Source organism: Dendropsophus ebraccatus, chromosome 10 (assembly GCF_027789765.1).
Source record: "Dendropsophus ebraccatus isolate aDenEbr1 chromosome 10, aDenEbr1.pat, whole genome shotgun sequence".
Lineage (NCBI taxonomy): Eukaryota > Metazoa > Chordata > Amphibia > Anura > Hylidae > Dendropsophus > Dendropsophus ebraccatus.
This window is the reverse complement of record NC_091463.1, coordinates 16,225,791-16,244,608: the sequence shown is the minus strand read 5'-3', so window position 1 is coordinate 16,244,608 and position 18,818 is coordinate 16,225,791. Positions and strand designations below refer to the sequence as shown.

Below are 18,818 nucleotides of genomic sequence, written 5' to 3'. Positions count from 1 at the left end.
ATGCCGAAAGTTCGGGTTCGGATCGACTCGAACCCGAACCCAGTTCACTCATCTCTAATCGGAAACCATCACTAGAAATGACAGACCAGCGTCATGACCGCTACTATACAATGATTGACTGACCATAAAGCTGCCCATACACATTATAGTAGGGTCAGCTGATCCTGACCGATCCCGAACATTCGGTATTTGATTAGCTGGGGCTGCTGAACTTGGATAAAGCTCTAAGGTTGTCTGGAAAACATGGATACAACCAATAACTATATCCATGTTTTCCACATAGCCTTAGGGCTTTATCCAACTTCAGCAGCCACCGCTAATCAAATGCCGAAAGTTCGGGTTCGGATCCACTGGAGCATGCTCCAGGTTCGCTCATCTCTACGCACAACATTTAGCCATGTATGGGAAGGCTGGAAGAGATCGTCCATCCAACAATGAATGGGGGTGTATAGCCTCTTTTAGGCGGTGTTCACATCTGCAGCAAGTTTTATTGCAGTTGGTTGAATACAGTGGCCTGGGGGTCAATCGCTTTAAATTGCACCCATTTTGGATGCCATCAGATGTTCTAAGAGGTCCCGGCTCCAATAGGTTACATAGACAGGGGCTCAGGAGACAACACCTCATAGGTAAGTGAATCTTTGGTTTAATTCAAGTACAAGACAAGAAACTATTTTTTTTACAGAAACATATTTTATTCAATGCTCTGACGGGTATCACAGCTAAACACCAGCACCAAAACTTCTTCCCCAAATGGATGATCCTTTTACATGCAGAGCAACAGATCCAGCTGCCAGCCGACTGACGTCCCATCGATTCCCCAGAATTGATGTCCTACTAAAGACTGAAATTCACATGGAAGCACAGCGGCTTACATATCTCCAAGATCTCATATATATATATTTAGAATTATTTATAATATATTTATATCAGGAAATGCCACTACCACAGACATGATAAGTTCAGTAATAGAACAGAAGATGAGATTCATATATCAATAACCACGTTTGATATGCGTGTAGCACAACCACTGTACAACAGGACAGACAGTGTGGTAAGTGTCACACACTCCAAGACAGAATAGCTAGGAAGCAGGCAACAGTCTAAGCCCAGGGAGGCTTACAGGTCATAGTGAGGCTTAGGACTCTCTGGCCTCGATGGGCTAACTCGGGTGGCTCTGATCACAGGAAGAAAGAAAAGGGGAGAAAGAGTGGGAAAGAAAAGGTCAGTCACAAGTATGTCCTGAAAGAAGTGAAGCGTTTAGTGTTTTCATATGAAGCGGCCATGAGGTGGTGCTCTACAAGCTCTGGGATCAGCAGCCAGGAGGTGGCACTCTCTACAAACACTAGGATCAGCAGCCAGAAGGTGGCACTCTGTACAAGCTCTAGGATCAGTAACCAGGAGGTGGCACTCTGTACAAGCTCTAGGATCAGTAACCAGGAGGTGGCACTCTGTACAAGCTCTAGGATCAGTAACCAGGAGGTAGCACTCTAAAATCCCTAGAATATGTGAAAAGTTGGTAGCACTCTGTACAAACCCTAGGATCAGTAACCAGGAGGTGGCACTCTGTACAAACCCTAGGATCAGTAACCAGGAGGTGGCACTCTGTACAAACCCTAGGATCAGTAACCAGGAAGTGGCATCTTTTAGAAGTAATAAGATCTACCAGGAAGTGTCACTTTCAAAAATCCCTAGGGCCAGCAACCAGGAGGGGCCTCTCTTCATTCCCTAGTATGAGAAGCCAGGAGGTGGCACAAACTTCAATAACCCTAGGATGAGAAACTAGAAGATGACTGTCTTCAGTCCCTAGGATCAGTAACAGGAGGGGACTCTACAATAACTTGGATGAGGAACCAGGAGGTGGCATTCCGTAGAGTCTCCAGGATCAGCATCCAGGAGGTGGCACTCTCTTCAACTTCTAGGATCAACAACTAGGAAGCAGCAGGGAGGTGGCATTCTTCATGGATCCTAACACTAGTAGTCACTGACAGTCTCTGCAAACCCTATTACTAGCTGTCAGGAAGTGACACTCTCTACCTACCAAACAACCAGCAGGTGGCGCTCTTTACTCATTCTAGTGCTATTCCTCATAGTATAAAAACTTTTAACAGAACAGATGAGTGTTGCGCCACCTTTAGGCCCCTGTACAGGGCACATGGGGCAGCGCAGGCCTCAATTGTCTCTGGTTCTCTGCTTAGCCACATTCTTATCCCAAGTGGGACCCGTTTGGTCATTGAACTGTCCCTTGTCTGTGACTGTTCACTTAGTGCACATTGTTTCTTTCCAATGACTCTTGGAGGGTCTAAAACCATAACCTTTCGGGCCTTCAATTGGGGGATGCATATACAGGGTGCACATAGCCCTCTATCAACGGGATAGTTTACCTCTGGCCTATATTGCCCGTATAGGTCTCCCAAGGATTTGCCCCACACAGGTACATTGTATCTGCATGGGGAAATTTAACAATTGAAAAGTTTTTTTTTTCTATATCTATCCAACCGTTATATCATGTCTCTTAGGTAGACCCTTACATATGGAACAGGCCGCAGGTAAACTACCCCTACATTATATCTAAATCATACCCTGCAAAATAAAAGAGCAATAATGCAAAAAACCCATACCCTGTAATACAACATCTATCTGCATAACCTTTAATGAAAATCATCAATATGACCCCTCCCCGCTCTTCTTTATTCAATGGGAATGGAGAATTCACAATTGTGTTCTTACAGATGGACCAAGCGGAAGATGCAAAACGTAACAGGAACACAAGAGGGCGACAGAACATGAAGATGGCGCATGGCCAGAAGAGGAGGTAGGGGAAGACTGCGCATGGAGTTGTCTATACCAGCAATGGCTACTATCGCTCTAATCCGATTGACATCCTTTTAGTACAAAAGAAATAATCGTACAACAGAATAACATGAGACACAATGAGATCATTTCTAGAAGCTGGTGGAAGGATGTGCAGTGGCATCAAGGTGGGGAAAGGGGACGCAAGAAAAAAAATAAAATATATATATTTCTATATATCAACCAGACATTGCACAATATGGAGCTGCAAAGGGACAATACTACACATCTGTACAATACAATACATAGTGACACTGAGCCAGTGTATACAACACAGTGGTGGAGGAGGGGGAGACGTTTTCACCATGCCCGGAATAGGTGTGATGGGGGGTTGGGAGGAGGGATGGGGAGAAAGCTGTGTTCGGCAGCCAGGCCTCCATATTTTAATCTAAGAGGGACGGGTCGGCAGGTCGGATAATGGTGGGTCGTGTAGGTGATGCGGGAGCCTTCCTGCTGAATGGAAATAAAAACAAGAACAGACAAGAGAACACAGAACGTGATTAGCATCATCCATGATAGGAGACAGTCAGCCCAGAATCCCCTGCCAGCTGGAGTACATCGCCATTCCTTCTCTATGTGTCACTTAAAGGGGTTGTCTGATAATGAAACCTATTATTGTCTAGTAAATGAACATATGTTAATAAAGCTATTTTATCTTCATACTTTCCTTTCTTCCTTACTGCTTTTCCTATTTAGGCTACATCCTGTAACCCACTTCCTGTTCTTGCTGCATGGTCTAGTAGGCTTTCAGCCGATTCTATCTCCCACTGCATTTTCTTTGCTATAACGCCTCTCACATACTAAAAGGGGGGTAGAGTTGTCTGAATTCCTGGCTGGAGTGTGCAACAGGAACACAAGCAACCAGTTTGGATAAGACGACAGAGCAGACAGTTTGCATGAGAACCAAGAGGAAAGCATGAAAGACCGCAGAAAGGTAGTAAAATAACTTTACTGTTTTATGTTCATTTATCAGACGGCTGGAGTTCATTGTCTAAAAACCCCTTTAAGGAGCTGTCCATTACATAAGAAAATGAATACACATGGGTTAGGAAGATTCAAAATGGCTACCAGGGTTTGGGGTCTCATGCATCAGCTAAGGAAAAATGGTCCTGTTGCCTATAGCAACCAATTTTATTTTCTTTGACAAAAACACTTAGGCCAGAGTTCATCAATCTGTCAAAAATGACATTAATCGGTTGCTATGGTAACATCTCAGAGCTGAGCTTTCTGTCCATAGCAACCAATCAGAGCTCATCTTTCATTTCTTGAACTTCTGTGGGGAAAATGAAAGCTGTGATGTGATTGGTTGCTATGGGCAACATCTCCGGTTTTGATAAAGGAGGCTCAATTGTGTGGAGCAATATGGTCCCCTACTTGGGGTCTCAGATACAGATATTGCTGCGGATAATCCCAGTCTGTGAGAAACTGCACTGTCCAAGACCCTAAGACCAAAGCTTGGGGGCCATATTGCTGCACATCATAGATGACAATGGACTATTCAATAAACTTTATTGATAAAATCTTCGTTTTAATGCTTCCTATGGAACCCAAGTTGTAAATTTTGATCCACATGTTATATATATGATGTCATACATTCATCTGGAGGTGCGGCCAATCAGGGGCCTGTGTTGTGTGATGTACATGAGGCTCCCCAATGTCCTCCATGCTCTGTCCGTGTCAGGTTTAGGAGGGCTGACTGTGCGTGGGGAACAGAAAGCAAACACAGCAAATACAATATCACCACTATAACTCTTATGGCGGGACACAAGATGAGCGGCCGAGGTTACTTGGGTCATGAAAAGAAAAAACTAGTGCCCAGTGTACGAATGACGCACAACCAATCAGATTGCAGGCGCCATTTTGAAAAAGTAAGCTAGCATCTGATTGGTTGCAATAGACATTGGCGCCGCTTCTTTGGCAGTAGTTTTGTTTGCACATGACCCTCTATAGTGGGAGATGAGGCGGTAACAGTGATAAGGGTTGGGTGGTGGTTGGCGTGTAGGTGAGCGATCGGGTTCGATGAGACAACAGGAAGAGAGTGAGCGATTCCACTACGTATGATAAGAAGGAGAGACAAGAGACAATCAGTCCGAGTTGCCAGGCACGGTTAATTTTTGGACAACAAGCAGAGCACGGCAATGCCAAAAAGCGATGAATAAGGGGGAGGTGACAGTGACATATAGGGATGGAGAATGCAGAGTGGACACTTGAAGAAGAGGAAGCAGAGGAATCATCAGGTGCAAGAAGAGACATCAGATGGGGAAGACACTTATCTCCTGGTAGATGAAGATGGTCCGTCTAGTGGTGTCAAACCTGCAGACCCTCAGCTGTTGCAAAACTACAATTCCCATCATGCTTGGACAGCCAAAGCTTTAGCTCTATACCAGGCATAATTAGAATTGTAGTTCTGCAACAATCTCTTGCTGGCTAAGGCTCACCGATGAAGCCTACAACATGGTGACTGCTCCATGCCAAGATTTCTTAAACCATAGACTCCAACACTTTGCAACTGTTTGGTGTAGACCAAGCGTGGGGCCCTTTAGATCAGTGATCTCCATCCTGTGGCTGTTCTGCAACATCTGGGGGGGGGGGGGGGGGGGGGGGTCATTTATTTGGGATCGCTGCCATAGATGAACAAAGGACAGGTCTCCAGGGGATGATAAAGTATATTAGCTGGGGACCCTACTGCAACTCTATCCAAAATGGTATGGTCAGGCAAGTAGTCACAAAGACCAGCGGTCCTGTTCCTGACCTTGCTTAATAGCCTAGAATTTACAGCTTGCACCCCCTACATTTTCACTTCTACTCTCAGTAACTATATTTAAGATATCCACCTTATGTGAACATATCCACAGTAATTTCCAACTTTATGTAAAGAGGGTTCTGATTTTCTGTGAATAAACAAATTAAATATATAAAAGTTCTAGAAGTTCTACATTGAATTCTAATATACATTGAATTATATATATTTGGGTGCAGTTAGAGTCTGAGCCACTTTCACTTTTGTATCACGTATCCTTTTGAAGCTTTTTACTGCTGTGCTGGTTTTGATGATTAACAATGTGTCAACAGACTATGTCCCCTAATTCCCCTGATGAACCTCTTCAAAAAAAAAAGGGAAAGCACGTTGGGATGTTGGGATCTAGTTTGTTAAAGCTCTGTTAGTGGGTATTTTTGTCTATTACAGTAACTCGGAGGAGGGGTTGTATTTTTTGCCCTGACCCCTGAATTTGTAATACCTGTGTACATACTATTTACCCATACTACATTAGTTATGTAGGGATCGGCTTGGTCTTATAATCAAAAGCAGGTTTGCTGCTTCTTAATATAGGTAAGAGTGTTATGATTCACTGGCAGCAAACAACAATGTATATTAGAAGGTTATAGAGCTTTTCATTTATACAGTGATTAAACCAGTGCATGGAGTTTAAGGTGGTTAAACTAAGTGCATATTAGTATAGGGTTTCTGTGTCTGATTTCAAACATACCTTGCTTTTACAGTTTGAGCCCTCCAGTGCTGAGAAAAGCTGTCTTTTTTATATTAAAATAAGCTCCAAAAGCCCAGCTATGTAAATCCCACAGCTTGCCAGCGACACCCCTGTGCTTACTTCTCTTTTCCTCCAGCTGCTTCATTGATATCAACTTGGCTTTACAGTCATACCTCTGTTCTCGAACTTAATTTGTTATGGAAGGCAGTTCCAGAACCGAGAAGTTCCAGAACCGAGAGGTTTGAGAACCGAGTAGAGTAAAACATATAAATACATTTAATTTGTTATTACACTCCTTAGGTCATGTGCAGAAAGCCTGAACCATGGAGTGTTAAGAGTTAAGTGGTGATGCAATGGCATCACCACTTACCTCCTCTGCACATACAGTAAGTAGCAACGCATTGCACACTGCTCCTTACTGCAGGAGTGGGGAATTCCAGGTACAAACAGGGCTTCCTATTCTTCACTAGTGCTCAAAGCTTCTGCTTCAGAGGGGCCTTGTCTGTACTGCTGCTGAGCCTGCTCAGTTTGCCATCCAGGCAGGGGTTAAATTGTGATGCTGTGCACAGAATCACCCTTTAACCCCATAGGAGGAGCAGAACACCAAAATGATGGGTGACCATCCCTATAGGCTTCAGTGCACATAAATACACAGGCAGGAGCCAGGAAAAGTAAGCGAAACTTTTCCAAAGAGTAGCACAACACCAGTCATTTTGGTGTTCTGCTCTTCCTGTGGGGCTTAAAAGGTTATTCTGTGCACTGCATCACAACTTAACCCCTGCCAGAAGTACAGTACAGCCAGGGGGAAAATTACATTACAGTACAGTACAGTACAGATTGGGGGAAAATTGTGGGTCGAATACCGACTTGTTCGAACACCAAAGTGTTCAAGAACCGAGGTAACACTGTACTTTCAACTTCACCTACTAAGAGCTGAGTTTCTCTCAGCAGCTTCAATAACTGGTCTGCACATGGTCGTTTGACAGCTCAGACAAGCCCTAGAGACAGCTGGGAGAAGCCCAGAGAAGCATGAGTGGTATTGTACATAGCTAGACTTGTGTGTCTAGGGAGAACACCGCCTGAGCTTTTGGAGCTCATTTTCATAATAATAATAAAAATACAGCAGTGGAGGTCTCAATCTATAAAAGCAAGGCACACATAAAATCAGAATGAGAAGCCCTGTACAATCCTGCACGCAGCTTAACTACATAAATCTCTGTGACAGGTCTGCTTTAAGCTTTATTAACCTAAAATCAGAAACCCCTTTAACATATTCCAAGACTTATTATAGAAAATGACTTTAGCATCTTCAAGGGGATGTACAAAAAGGACCATGAAGATCCAGCTAGGAACGAGGAACCCCAAAAACCTCTTGACTGTACACAAGATCAGTTTAGGCAATAAATATAATTTCCTTTGACTATGATAACTACTCCTTCACGCTGTTTTAACCCAGTTCCTTTAGGAATCCAAATCCCAAGCTAGGGAAGCAGGTCTCCACATGGACTTGAACTTGGAGAAAGCAAGAGTCATGATAAAAAGAGACTGCCTGGCAACAGGGCAAGAGACAGCAGATGGGAGGGGAACATGTGCGTAACACACATGAAGATCACATGACTAGGAAAAAGGAGGCACACAGGTCACATGACTTGAAATGCGTGACATACCGTGACGAGTGTTCCTCATGGGTCACTGATAGTTATTCTGAAAAATAACATGAAGTCAGAGGCTGAGAACAGCCACAGCCAGAAGCATGTAAGGGCCACGTATGCATACACAGAACCATGGCTGACCATGATACATATACATACAAGCATACATTAATATACAGCCACAGCTGGACTATTCTTGGCACCTAAACAAAATGGAGACCAATGCAGTCATATATATATATACACGCCAACATCTCTTTCAGACACCATTGTTGGCCAAGTGTGAATATAGAAGCACATCAACATTCTGTGTGGTTGTAGGATGGGAGAGATCTGCCACGGGAAAATCAAGGTGTGGTCCGTATGTATAGACACCTAGGCATGAGTAGTGTCAGTCTTGTCAGTTCTGATTTCTGGATGGATGAAAAGTCAAGAAAAGTTGGGTTTACTCACATTGATTATTTGATGAAGCTTACACATGCTAACTAGTCTCACGCATTTCAGGTCCAATGATTTTTCTCATAGCGATTATTCTTAAAGTAACCTACTCAAAGAAACATGTGGATCCTGGTAAGGTGATGGAGGATGTGTCTGGTGGGTAACAACTCCAGATTACCACGATCTGTGTTGTCACTTGGTAGCAGATGGAAGGAGGGGCCTAGCACTAAATCTAGATAGGTGCTTGGTTACTGGGCCTATTACTGCATACGGATTGGTAATTTTGTGGGGGATGGGAGGCCTGCAATCAAATCTCATATTATAGTGAATGTTTTTTTGTTTTCTTTTAATGGGTCAAAATGACCCAATCAGGTGATGAACAAGCCTTTGGCCCTGTGACACAGAGCAATATAAATAAACACTCCATGTAACAGCGCTCCTTGTTTGGACTTATCAAAGCAATTATAGTCGTGGGGGTCTGTTTAGCACTGGTGCGGAAAATAAGTACAGCCCTTTGTTATAGATTGCCTTACCCTTTTGTTTCTACAACCCCTATGTGTCTCCATGGGAACAAACAAACCCTGTGTAGTCTGATTTTAGTACTATAGGGGAAATGTGATTGTTTGTGCATTTTAAGTGATTTCTGACACTGTTTTGTCAGTCATATGTCATAGTTACCTGTGCCAAATTTATCAAAATGGTGTGCCTTCTTTATAAATAGTTAACATATAAAGTGTAGTGTAGTCCGGGGCAGGAATGAGATTGTTGATGATAAAATATCATTATTGAGCAGTACTGAGCAGTGTAAGCTGTGAATTCGCCACTGGGGTAAGACAATAAACCTGCAGCAAGTTGCTTTTTCCTTCCGTTCCCTGCAATCCAATCCTCCTCTCCCCCTTCCTATCTTGCTTTATTCCTAGATTTCATTTCTCAGTGAAGCTGAAAAATGAGGGATGAGGGTTCCCCATACCTGCTTTAAGCAAATTTGATGCTATTTTCTATGATTTATCTTTTTCCTCAGGTTACACTAACATATTTTTGAAAGGATTTTGATCAGACTACACTGGGTTTGTTTGTTGTCTGTTACCATGGAGATAAATACATCTTTATATCTATAAACAATTCAACAAAAAAAATTTTAAGACCTATTTTAAAGTTGCTTGTTCCTTTATGCATTTGCAAGGCCTGGGATGTAAAACAGTGATTTCTATAGAGATGGCTGCTGATAGATCCTCCTGACAGCAGAAAGTGCTGACACCAGGACCAAATAGGAGCGTAGAGTTCTCCCTTACACTTAAGGAATACATGGTCTACAGCAGTGGTCTTCAGTTGTAAAACTACAACTCCCATTATGCCCTGATAGACTGCAGATAGGGTTGTAGTATTACAAAAGCTAGAGAACCCTGGGCCAGAGCCTATATCGTAAATGCTTATGTGTACACAGGATCCAAAGTAACGTCCTATTGGGAAATATGGCTGCATCAGAGCAATGATGTATATAGACTGTTGTAGCTACATAGAAGAAGGACCCAGTTGTCATGTGTGTGAAGCTTTCATCAGCACAATCCGTAGGCACAGAATCCCAGAGGGACTTGTGACGGGCGATCTCACCATGATGTCATTGATGGATCTAGCTGTGGATAATGAACCCTCATTCTATATACAAGAAAAGTGGGGGAGGGTGGGGGACCCCAAAACAGAGACACAGCCCAGGAAGGTTCCCATTAGACGCCTATATCCTGGAACTCTACTGTATACTAGAGTCAGACATTTTCAGGGTTAAAGGTGTATTCCTATCTCAGCATGCTATCCACCATCCACAGGAGAGGGAATAACATGCTGATCAGTGGGGGTCCGTCCTCTGCTACCCCAATTGATTCATAGAACAAGTAAATTGCCTTGTGAATGTGCAGCCAATGCGTCATTCATTATTTATGCGGCTTCTAAACATATCCAAACATTACCAAAAAGGTCAGTTTTATAGATCAGTGGGGTCTAGAGGTTGGACCACCACCGATGAACATGTTATTCCCTATCCTGTGGATAGTGGATCACATGCTGAGGTGTGAATACACCATGTGTAATAGTTCAGACCCCAGCTGATTGCTAGAAAGAGCCAGCTGATTGCTAGAAAGAGCCAGCTGATCGCTAGAAAGAGCCAGCTTCTTTCCTGTTCTCTCTGCACATGACAAAGAAAGACTGGTAATGCAAGTCTATGGAGAACAAAGAGAGAAGTAATGGTAATGCAAGTCTATGGAGAACAGAATGAGAAGTGCTAAGCTTCGTGCTTCTCCTGGCTTTATCTAGGATTCGATTGGGATCTGAACACACAGACATGGATTTTTCAAAACCTTTAATATGTCTCTATGTCTTGTCAGAGGTTTTTCATACCTCTTCATGACTTCTGTAGGAGTCAGGGCTAGTGAGATGGAAGTCATAGCACTCTCATGGGAACCTGCTATGCTCCAGCACTTTGGGAAAGTACTCAGTGGTTGCAGCTCTATACCACTGCCAGATGCAAAAATCTAAAGATCTTTTTATAGTGAGGGATTCTCTTTAAGGCCACTAATCTAGCCTGTCTGAACTAAAACTATAATAAAATAACATCTAAAACTATAATAAAATAACATGACATGACTCTTAAGTGCTAAGGTGGCATAAGTATGGGCATTAGAGATGAGCGAACCTTGAGCATGCTCGAGTCGATCCGAACCCGAACTTTCAGCATTTGATTAGCTGGGGCTGCTGAACTTGGATAAAGCTCTATGGTTGTCTGGAAAACATGGATATAGCCAATGACTATATCCATGTTTTCCACATAGCCTTAGGGCTTTATCCAACTTCAGCAGCCACTGCTAATCAAATGCCGAAAGTTCGGGTTCGGATCGACTCGAGCATGCTCAAGGTTCGCTCATCTCTAATGGGCATCTTTTCCCTTAATTGTCTACAATAGGGCCATGTGGGTACACCCCCGCCCCCCTTAAAAATCAGGCTGCAAAGGAACCCACAAATTAATCTTAAAGGGCCTTGATCTCCAGATGCCACAGGTGCACCTACATACGCATACATAAAACGCCTCCTTAAGGTGTCGCATTTTTAAGCAGTACCTACGCAGTAAAAGCCAGGAAAGCTCTATAGGTCGATGCAATACTATGGCTTAAATTAGGTTAATACAGACTAGAGTTACATGAAGCCGCTACTTGGTCTCAGGGGCTAGGAAGCAGGGGTGGGGTATATAGAATAGAGAATTGCAGTATGGAATGGGTATAAGAAGAAGCTGTGTAAAATAAGGGAAGAGCATGGATGACATGGTGGTGACAGTGTTATATGATGCACTATGCAGAAGCATGCTGTTCTCCATGAAGGTGACTGGTGAATGTAGAGATCTTGGAATGTGCCAAATGATCTACACAGAATACTCCTTGATCCCTAGGCCAGGGCTACGTGGTGACGTCAGTCGCCCATCAGAATGTAACGTCTGTGCATAACCACATCACAACCAGGCGCTGCCCATAGCCAGAACTATCAGTACACTGGTCTGGTGCAACAAGGACCAACATGTGTCACCTGGTAAAGGTTACATACAGGCACCAAAGCTCTGAGGACTATCCAGGTACACAATATTTGTACCCGGCCATGTCTTCTGGGTCATCCATAGCGTTAAGCACTTTCCCTGACACAATGATGGGCTTCAGACATGAAAAAATCTGTAAATCTGACAGATACTTTAAGTTCAGTATTCAAAGGATACTAATCATCCCGACCAATCTACGATATCAACTCCTTTACCTTTGCATTGTATGTATTATGAGAAATAAAATATCATTTTTATCCAGTTTGTCTTCTGCAGCTTCCATTTATTCAATACATTGCAAGCTGCTGGACTCCGTTTAGTCTCAATCCCAACACATGGCTCCCTGACGCCTCAGGCTCAGGCCCCTGTGTCTCCTCTGGTGAAGTCTTGATAGGATACATGACTGTACAACATGAACCAGTTACTAGAGGTCAGTATATGGTACTGTCAATTGATGCATCTAGACCCTAGCACTGTACCTGAACCCGCCGCTAAACTTTGATGGCTTCACACCTAGAATATGCTATACAGTTTGAAGATATGTTACTGTATATCAGTAGACTTTACTGCTGTCATGTTGTTCTCTTCAGATAATAGATACTTAAATCCTGGATTATTAGTGAACCTTTAAATACTGAACCGAAGCCCAAGATGTTGTAAACTGTCATAGTCTCTAACTGGATATAAGCAGCTTTGTGTCTTAAAGATCAATAACCTTGGACCATACAGACTTACCTAGGGACACCAGGAGGGGCACGGTTAGGCCTAGAGGGAATCTGGGGAGGTGGACCAAAAGGATCTGGGGATGCCCCAGGTCTGGATGGAACTGGTGGTGCACTCCCAAGTGTGGTGCCAGGCGGAGGTGGACCTGGTGCTGGTCCTCGTGAGCCAGGTCTGGCTGGAGGTACAGCGGGTGCTCTCCTTTGTGGAGTAGGACTTGATGTAGGAGACCTGGATCACAATACATAGTTAGTATCACAATGTAATGTGTATGTATTACACTAATGCTTTCCTTTGACTTACCTGCGCCCTGTGGGAATGTTCTGCACCTGTAGCCAAGAGTCATCTACGGGTGGAGGCATAGGGGTGCTTATAGTCGTCGTATTGATGTCACCGATTATATGTAAGGCTTCTTTAAGAGCGTGATACATGCGCAACATCTCATCCCTGTGTTGTGCCTGTTCTGCCGACTCTTCCATCAGCGTATTCTGATCACTGCATGAGTACAGGTTGGCGAGGAGCTCCGAGTGGATAAACTCTTTTGTCTACACAAAGGACAAAAGCAACATTACATTATTTGCCTCTATATTCCTCCTTTCCGTCTGTCATGTCTATAAGGATAATGCGGCCTACAGGGGCCACAAATCCACCTGCTACCCAATTTGAGATGGTGTTAGGGGCCCAAGCTGTTGCCGTGTTGGGCAGAGACCCCTTTTCTGCACAATCCACAGCACTATATCAGCTAAATTGGGTCTCTTGGCAAATAGGAACTTTGAGTGGTCAACAGAAACACTTACATTATTTATCATAAGATGCATAATAGTTTTGGGCATGAGGTCCCGGATGGTCTTGTTGACGATGCCCATATAAGAATCCACCAGGTTACGGATTGTCTCCACCTGCCGCTCCAGTTGGGGATCCATGGAATGCATGAAGTTGTCAGATCCATTCTCCTCTGACTCACTAGACTGTAGGACAGTAGAAGCAAGAGTAGAAAGAAGATTTAGGATGAGGGCAGCAGACCCATAAATGCGTCCATGGCATAGTTTGTTGTCGACACTGAACCGTGAGAGCCAGGAACTAAGGGCAATTGTTGGGTCTTCCACCACTATTAGGTCTTAAGAGTAAACTTCTAGATAATGTTCTGGACACTGCCAAATACATATTCATGTAGAAAGTGTTTGAAAGCTCAAGATCTAAAATGGGGCAGTACTCTGGTGGGCAACAAGAAGGACCCGCAAGGGCCACCAAGGCTGGACCGGTTCAATGTCTCATGTCAAGCATGCAAAATAAAAAGAATGTTAATGAAAAGAATTCAGGAGAATGTCAGAACCAGGAGAGAGAAAAAAAGAGGGAAAGACCCCAAATAAAATGTTCTGACCAGACTTGGAAACAGACGGAACTGAGGATAAAAAATGATGAGGACGGCCAGGGAAGAACTGAAGCCCCCCCTAAAAACTCCGTCTCGAGCCGCGGGGGCCTTTCATGGGAGGAGAAGAAAGGAAAGTGAGGTTGTTAAAGAAGCAGGAGAGAAAGTATCATGACTCCCCGGAGCCGATAGCACAACTTACTTTATCCTTGTCCTTTGAAGTCAGATTGAGCCACAACAGAATAAAATAAAACACACAAAAGGGGACAAAATAGAAAAACACCAGAGTTAGTGGTTAAGGAGGGGCCTTAGATTTATCAAACAGGAAATGATCAAATTTGGGGGGACTGATGGAGAAGAACAAAAAGCCCATAAAATCACCAAGACAGAGAAGAGGGTGAAGGGCGGGGGGTGTGGCTGGAAATCCACTTGGCTCTATGGAAAATGGGGTCCTAGCAAAGGACATCAACGGGGAAGGAAAACAACAGGATGTTGTCAAACCAAGTAAGAGCTACAAGAACTCTTGAATGGTCTTAGATGATCACTTTGGAGCTGAAAAGGATATTTGGCCAGTGGTATAGGACTTCAATTTCTTTACGGATGGACAAACTCCATCCACCTTAATGAAAACATCAATGGATGACATATCTAAAGCATCTGTACAAGACATCCCAGTAGTTCTTTCGTCATGCAGAACGTACCCCAACTCTCTCTGGATAAACACCGGCACGTAGGAATGAGGCCTTCCAGCTGTCCACCTCCTCCTGAGTCTCACAGGCCAGCTCCAGTTGACGATAATCCTTGTAAACGTTCCTTCAAGGGCCAAACAAAGCAGCATAGGCATTTTTAATGAAGCACAAAGTATTTGGTATTGCTTTATTTGCCATTTTTGAGGAAAGCTTTACTTTTGGGCATTAATTGTTCTATATAGCAGACTGGACTGTGAGAGTGGGTACACTTGGGAATGCTAAAAAGCAAAGGTCAAGATAGGACTGCCTTAGTCAGACTACACCTTCCAATACATGGGTGGACAGACAGGTCTTGTGAACTTTAGGTATAATCCCCCCTGTTTGCAGTTACTGCATGTGCAGTCTTCTATAGCTCCGCACCTGTAGGGGGTGGTTTACTTGGAAACTGCCCAGGGCCTCTATTTTCTAGGAATGGAACTCTAGTAGCAGCAAACTAATCCACCCAATATAATTTGGTGCAATAATTTTAAAGCTGAGTTGTTGTATTTTGTATGAACTATATATAAGCTCATTAAAGGGGTTGTCCACTTTAGAGAATCCATTTCCATAAGGTAAGTCCTGAATTACCAGAGGGGGTTAAAGGCATTCTATTAGCAGGGTCCGCACAAAGTGTATCTCTTACTCTGGAGGACCTGTCCTGCATTAGACAGAAAACAATACTTACTGCCAGGTTTCCCCTCAGATTACAGCTGATCCAGAGTTATAACTATCGCCGTAGCATCGGGTGCCTGGTAGTCTTCCTCTCCAATAGACGGTGCCACCTGAGCCTACATAATTTGCAGCACTTCGGAGGCTCGATCTCTTTAACCATAAGTGCTCCTGACAAGCGCTTCCAGTTAAATTCTGTGCTGTTATTGACATGGTGAGGAGCCATTGGCTCCCCGCTCTGCCAGTCACTTTTGTGACTCTTGTGGCTGCAGGCAAAACTTTACCTCCAGCCACAAAAGGCTACTTCCACCCTCCCTCAGCTCTCAGAGCAGGGAGAGAAGACACTGGAGAGCTGGGAGGGAAGATTGCTGGGCAAGGTGAGCATGAGGGACACCATCTACTGGGGGGGGGATTCCTAACATGAGAAAGCTATCTACTGGGGGGATACTAGGGAAAATGCCTGACATGGGGGACATCACCTATTGGGGGGAGGAATACTAGTGAAGATGCCTAACATGGGGGCATGCTATCTAAATGTTGAGGGGTTACTAGTGGAGATGCCCAATAGATGCTTTCTATTTGGAGGAGGACTGACTAACAGTCGGATTTCCTACAGTGGGATGCCTATTACATTGGAGAAAACTACATACTGTGAGGGCGCTTACTATCAGGGGGTTTACCTACAGGGTAATGCCTGCTAGGGGGTGAGTAATAACTATCAGGAAGATGCCCATAGGGGGAATACTACATACTGGGGGAAGGGGGCTTACCTACAGATAGCTACCAAGCAGACTACATGGGAGATACTACCTACTTAAGGGCCTACCTGTACACAGAGCCATAACTGTAATATAGATGCACAAAGAGACTTAACTACTATATGGGGGCAGATAGGGATCTAACTAGTATATGAGAAACAGAGTGGCCTAACTAATATATGGGTGCACAGAGAGGCTTAACTGCTAAATGGGGGGCACACAAAGGTCTAACTACTATATTAAGACAGAGGGACCTAACCATTATATGGGGGCGCAGCAGGTGTAATATGATATGTGGAGGAAAACGATGGTGTATGAATGATGTTTGTCTGAGATTCTGTGGAGGTGAGTGAAAAATTAGTGTCTAGGGAACAAAGTAGTAAGTAAGCAATGAGAGAAGAGTGAGTCACTGGTTGTAACTGCACTTTAATCAGTTATATAGTCTACAGAGCCTGCCATACAGCTGGTATCTACCTCTATATCACAGGTGTCAAGCTCTGGTCCTCCAGCTGTTGCAAAGCTACAATTCCCATTATGTCAGTTGCCAGAACAGCCAAAGCTAAAGCTTTGCCTATATAGGCATGATGGGAATTGTATTTTTGCAACAGCTGGAGGGCCTGAGTTTGACAACCCTGCTCTATATGGTTGCTGTATGAGGTGATATTAGTTTTTGTACAGTGGCTTTCATTCAGTAGTGGTGGCATTAGTCAGTATGTGGTAGTATTAGTAATTATGTTTGCTATGGGTCCTGCCACTTCTAGTAACGCCCCTGAGCTGACCTTGTCATTTTGTCATTAGCTTAATGTCAAGGGACCCTTATAACAAATAGATATTATCCAAAGTGGAGAAGCCCTTTAGGAAGTAGTATTTATATGCTGCAAATGATTTGGGCATTTATCCTGGCACATTATGACAGTATGTCTGGGCATTATATGGCGGTATGGACATTATATGGACTGAAATTACAAGAAAAGCTGTTATCAATGGGTCCTACATTAGTGTCATCGGTTTGAGCTATTCAGAAACCATCGCCAAACACAAAAATATCGCTGAAAACCATCCTACACCCCAAAGGTGACTGACCCAGTGACAGTGGGTGTTAGCACAGCCTCCACACTAGTGTCCTTACCTCTGCTCTGTGTTGAACAAAGCGAAGATATGTTTGCTGGACATAAATCCTTTTTCGATATCCCTCAGTTTCAGGTTATCCAGAGGGAGCATATACTTCTTCTCCTTCTCCTGTAGTCAGGAAAAATGTATGTATTATCAGGGACACAATAAATCCTCGCACATTATCAATGTTTTATGTGATTATATATGTTACAAGGCCTGCATAAAATATAATCTATTCCAGTGTTATGCCCTTTAAGAGGTATTCCCATCTCAAGAATTTATTCACTTTTAACAAGATAGCATTTAAAGGGGTTGTTCACAAAAAAAAAAAAAATTTCAAATCAACTGGTGTCAGAAAGTGGCAGAAAATTGTAGTTCCCTTACGTCCCATTGGCATCACAACATATGGGGTAAATTCGCCCCTGCGAGCCCCTGGGACGAAGGAATATTTAATGAAAAAATAACAATTAAATTTTAATCCCCTCCTCCATGAGGTATAAATAGGCTCCACCTCCCCCTAGACCTCAGTCTTTTTTTACTTCGTTGCTGTTAGCCCTAGGGGACTTTGTCCCTCCTCCGTTTTTATGCTTTGTTAACCTGTTGCATTCAGGTTTTCTCTCCAGGTAATGATTGCTGGGATGCCGCTGGAGCCGGTGTCCAGGTAGTATCCTGATATTTGCTTCTGCAGGTCTTAGCTTTTAAGTTTTTCTTACCTGGTGCGTCTTGGAACGCACTCTGCGTGTCACCCGAGCCGCTGGCTTTTCTTCCATTTGCGTTCGACTGTGGAACGCATCGGCGCTGCGTGCGTCTCAGCACTGCGGCATCAGCGCCATGTCACTTCCAGGGGCCGGCAGCGGCGCGCGCTCTCTGCATGCTGGATTAGCTGTGTGTTCAAGGCAGAAGGTAAGCTGTTGCTACCTCTAGGTCTGGCTGTCTTCCTCTGGAAGGATTTTCTGTGGCTCATTTGGATCTAATAGAAAACATCTGAGTGCAAAGTGCTGTGATCTCTCTTCTATATACTTAAAAATGTCTGAAATGGAGACCAGTCCTGCTGCTCGCAAAAGACCTTCTAAGGAAGCACTTAATGTGCCGAGTGTGAGACTTCACTACCTGACGGCTATGGATACCGTAGGAGGATCATTTTTTCCAGATAAGATTCATCCTTTCTTTCATAAAAATATTTATGAATGCCTAAAAATATTTATAATGCCTAAGTACGCTGTCCTTCATGCAGACCTAAACCTATGCGGAGCCTGATGTTCAGGATGTAGTTGTATGGGTCAAGGACTATGTGCAAAAGACTTTAGCGGCTAATGAGATTCGCCGCCCGTGTCCTAAGTTAAAGACCAAATGGAGCATTTCTCTCTCTACTCCCAGCCTTTGAGTATATTACTTTATGGCTGTAGGATTATGGTCATTTTCAGTTTTACTGTGATTGATGAAGTTAGGTCATCATCTT

At 43.7% G+C, this 18,818-nt stretch overlaps 1 protein-coding gene across 6 annotated transcripts in view; it reads right to left on the bottom strand.

Annotated features, from left to right (window-relative positions):
- Positions 1 to 707: 707 nt before the first annotated feature.
- DNM1 (dynamin 1) overlaps positions 708 to 18,818 on the bottom strand; it is a 74,259-nt gene continuing 56,148 nt past the window's right edge. For 2 of the 6 annotated variants that reach the window (XM_069943266.1, XM_069943271.1), the window contains exons 15-20: positions 17,376 to 17,485; positions 14,793 to 14,904; positions 13,520 to 13,690; positions 13,026 to 13,267; positions 12,738 to 12,953; positions 708 to 3,303 (exon numbers count right to left, since the gene is read on the bottom strand). In XM_069943266.1, the coding sequence (XP_069799367.1) occupies positions 3,234 to 3,303; positions 12,738 to 12,953; positions 13,026 to 13,267; positions 13,520 to 13,690; positions 14,793 to 14,904; positions 17,376 to 17,485 (921 nt within the window). In that variant the 3' untranslated portion in view covers positions 708 to 3,233. The other 4 variants (XM_069943269.1, XM_069943267.1, XM_069943268.1 and 1 more) reach the window with 4 other exon arrangements.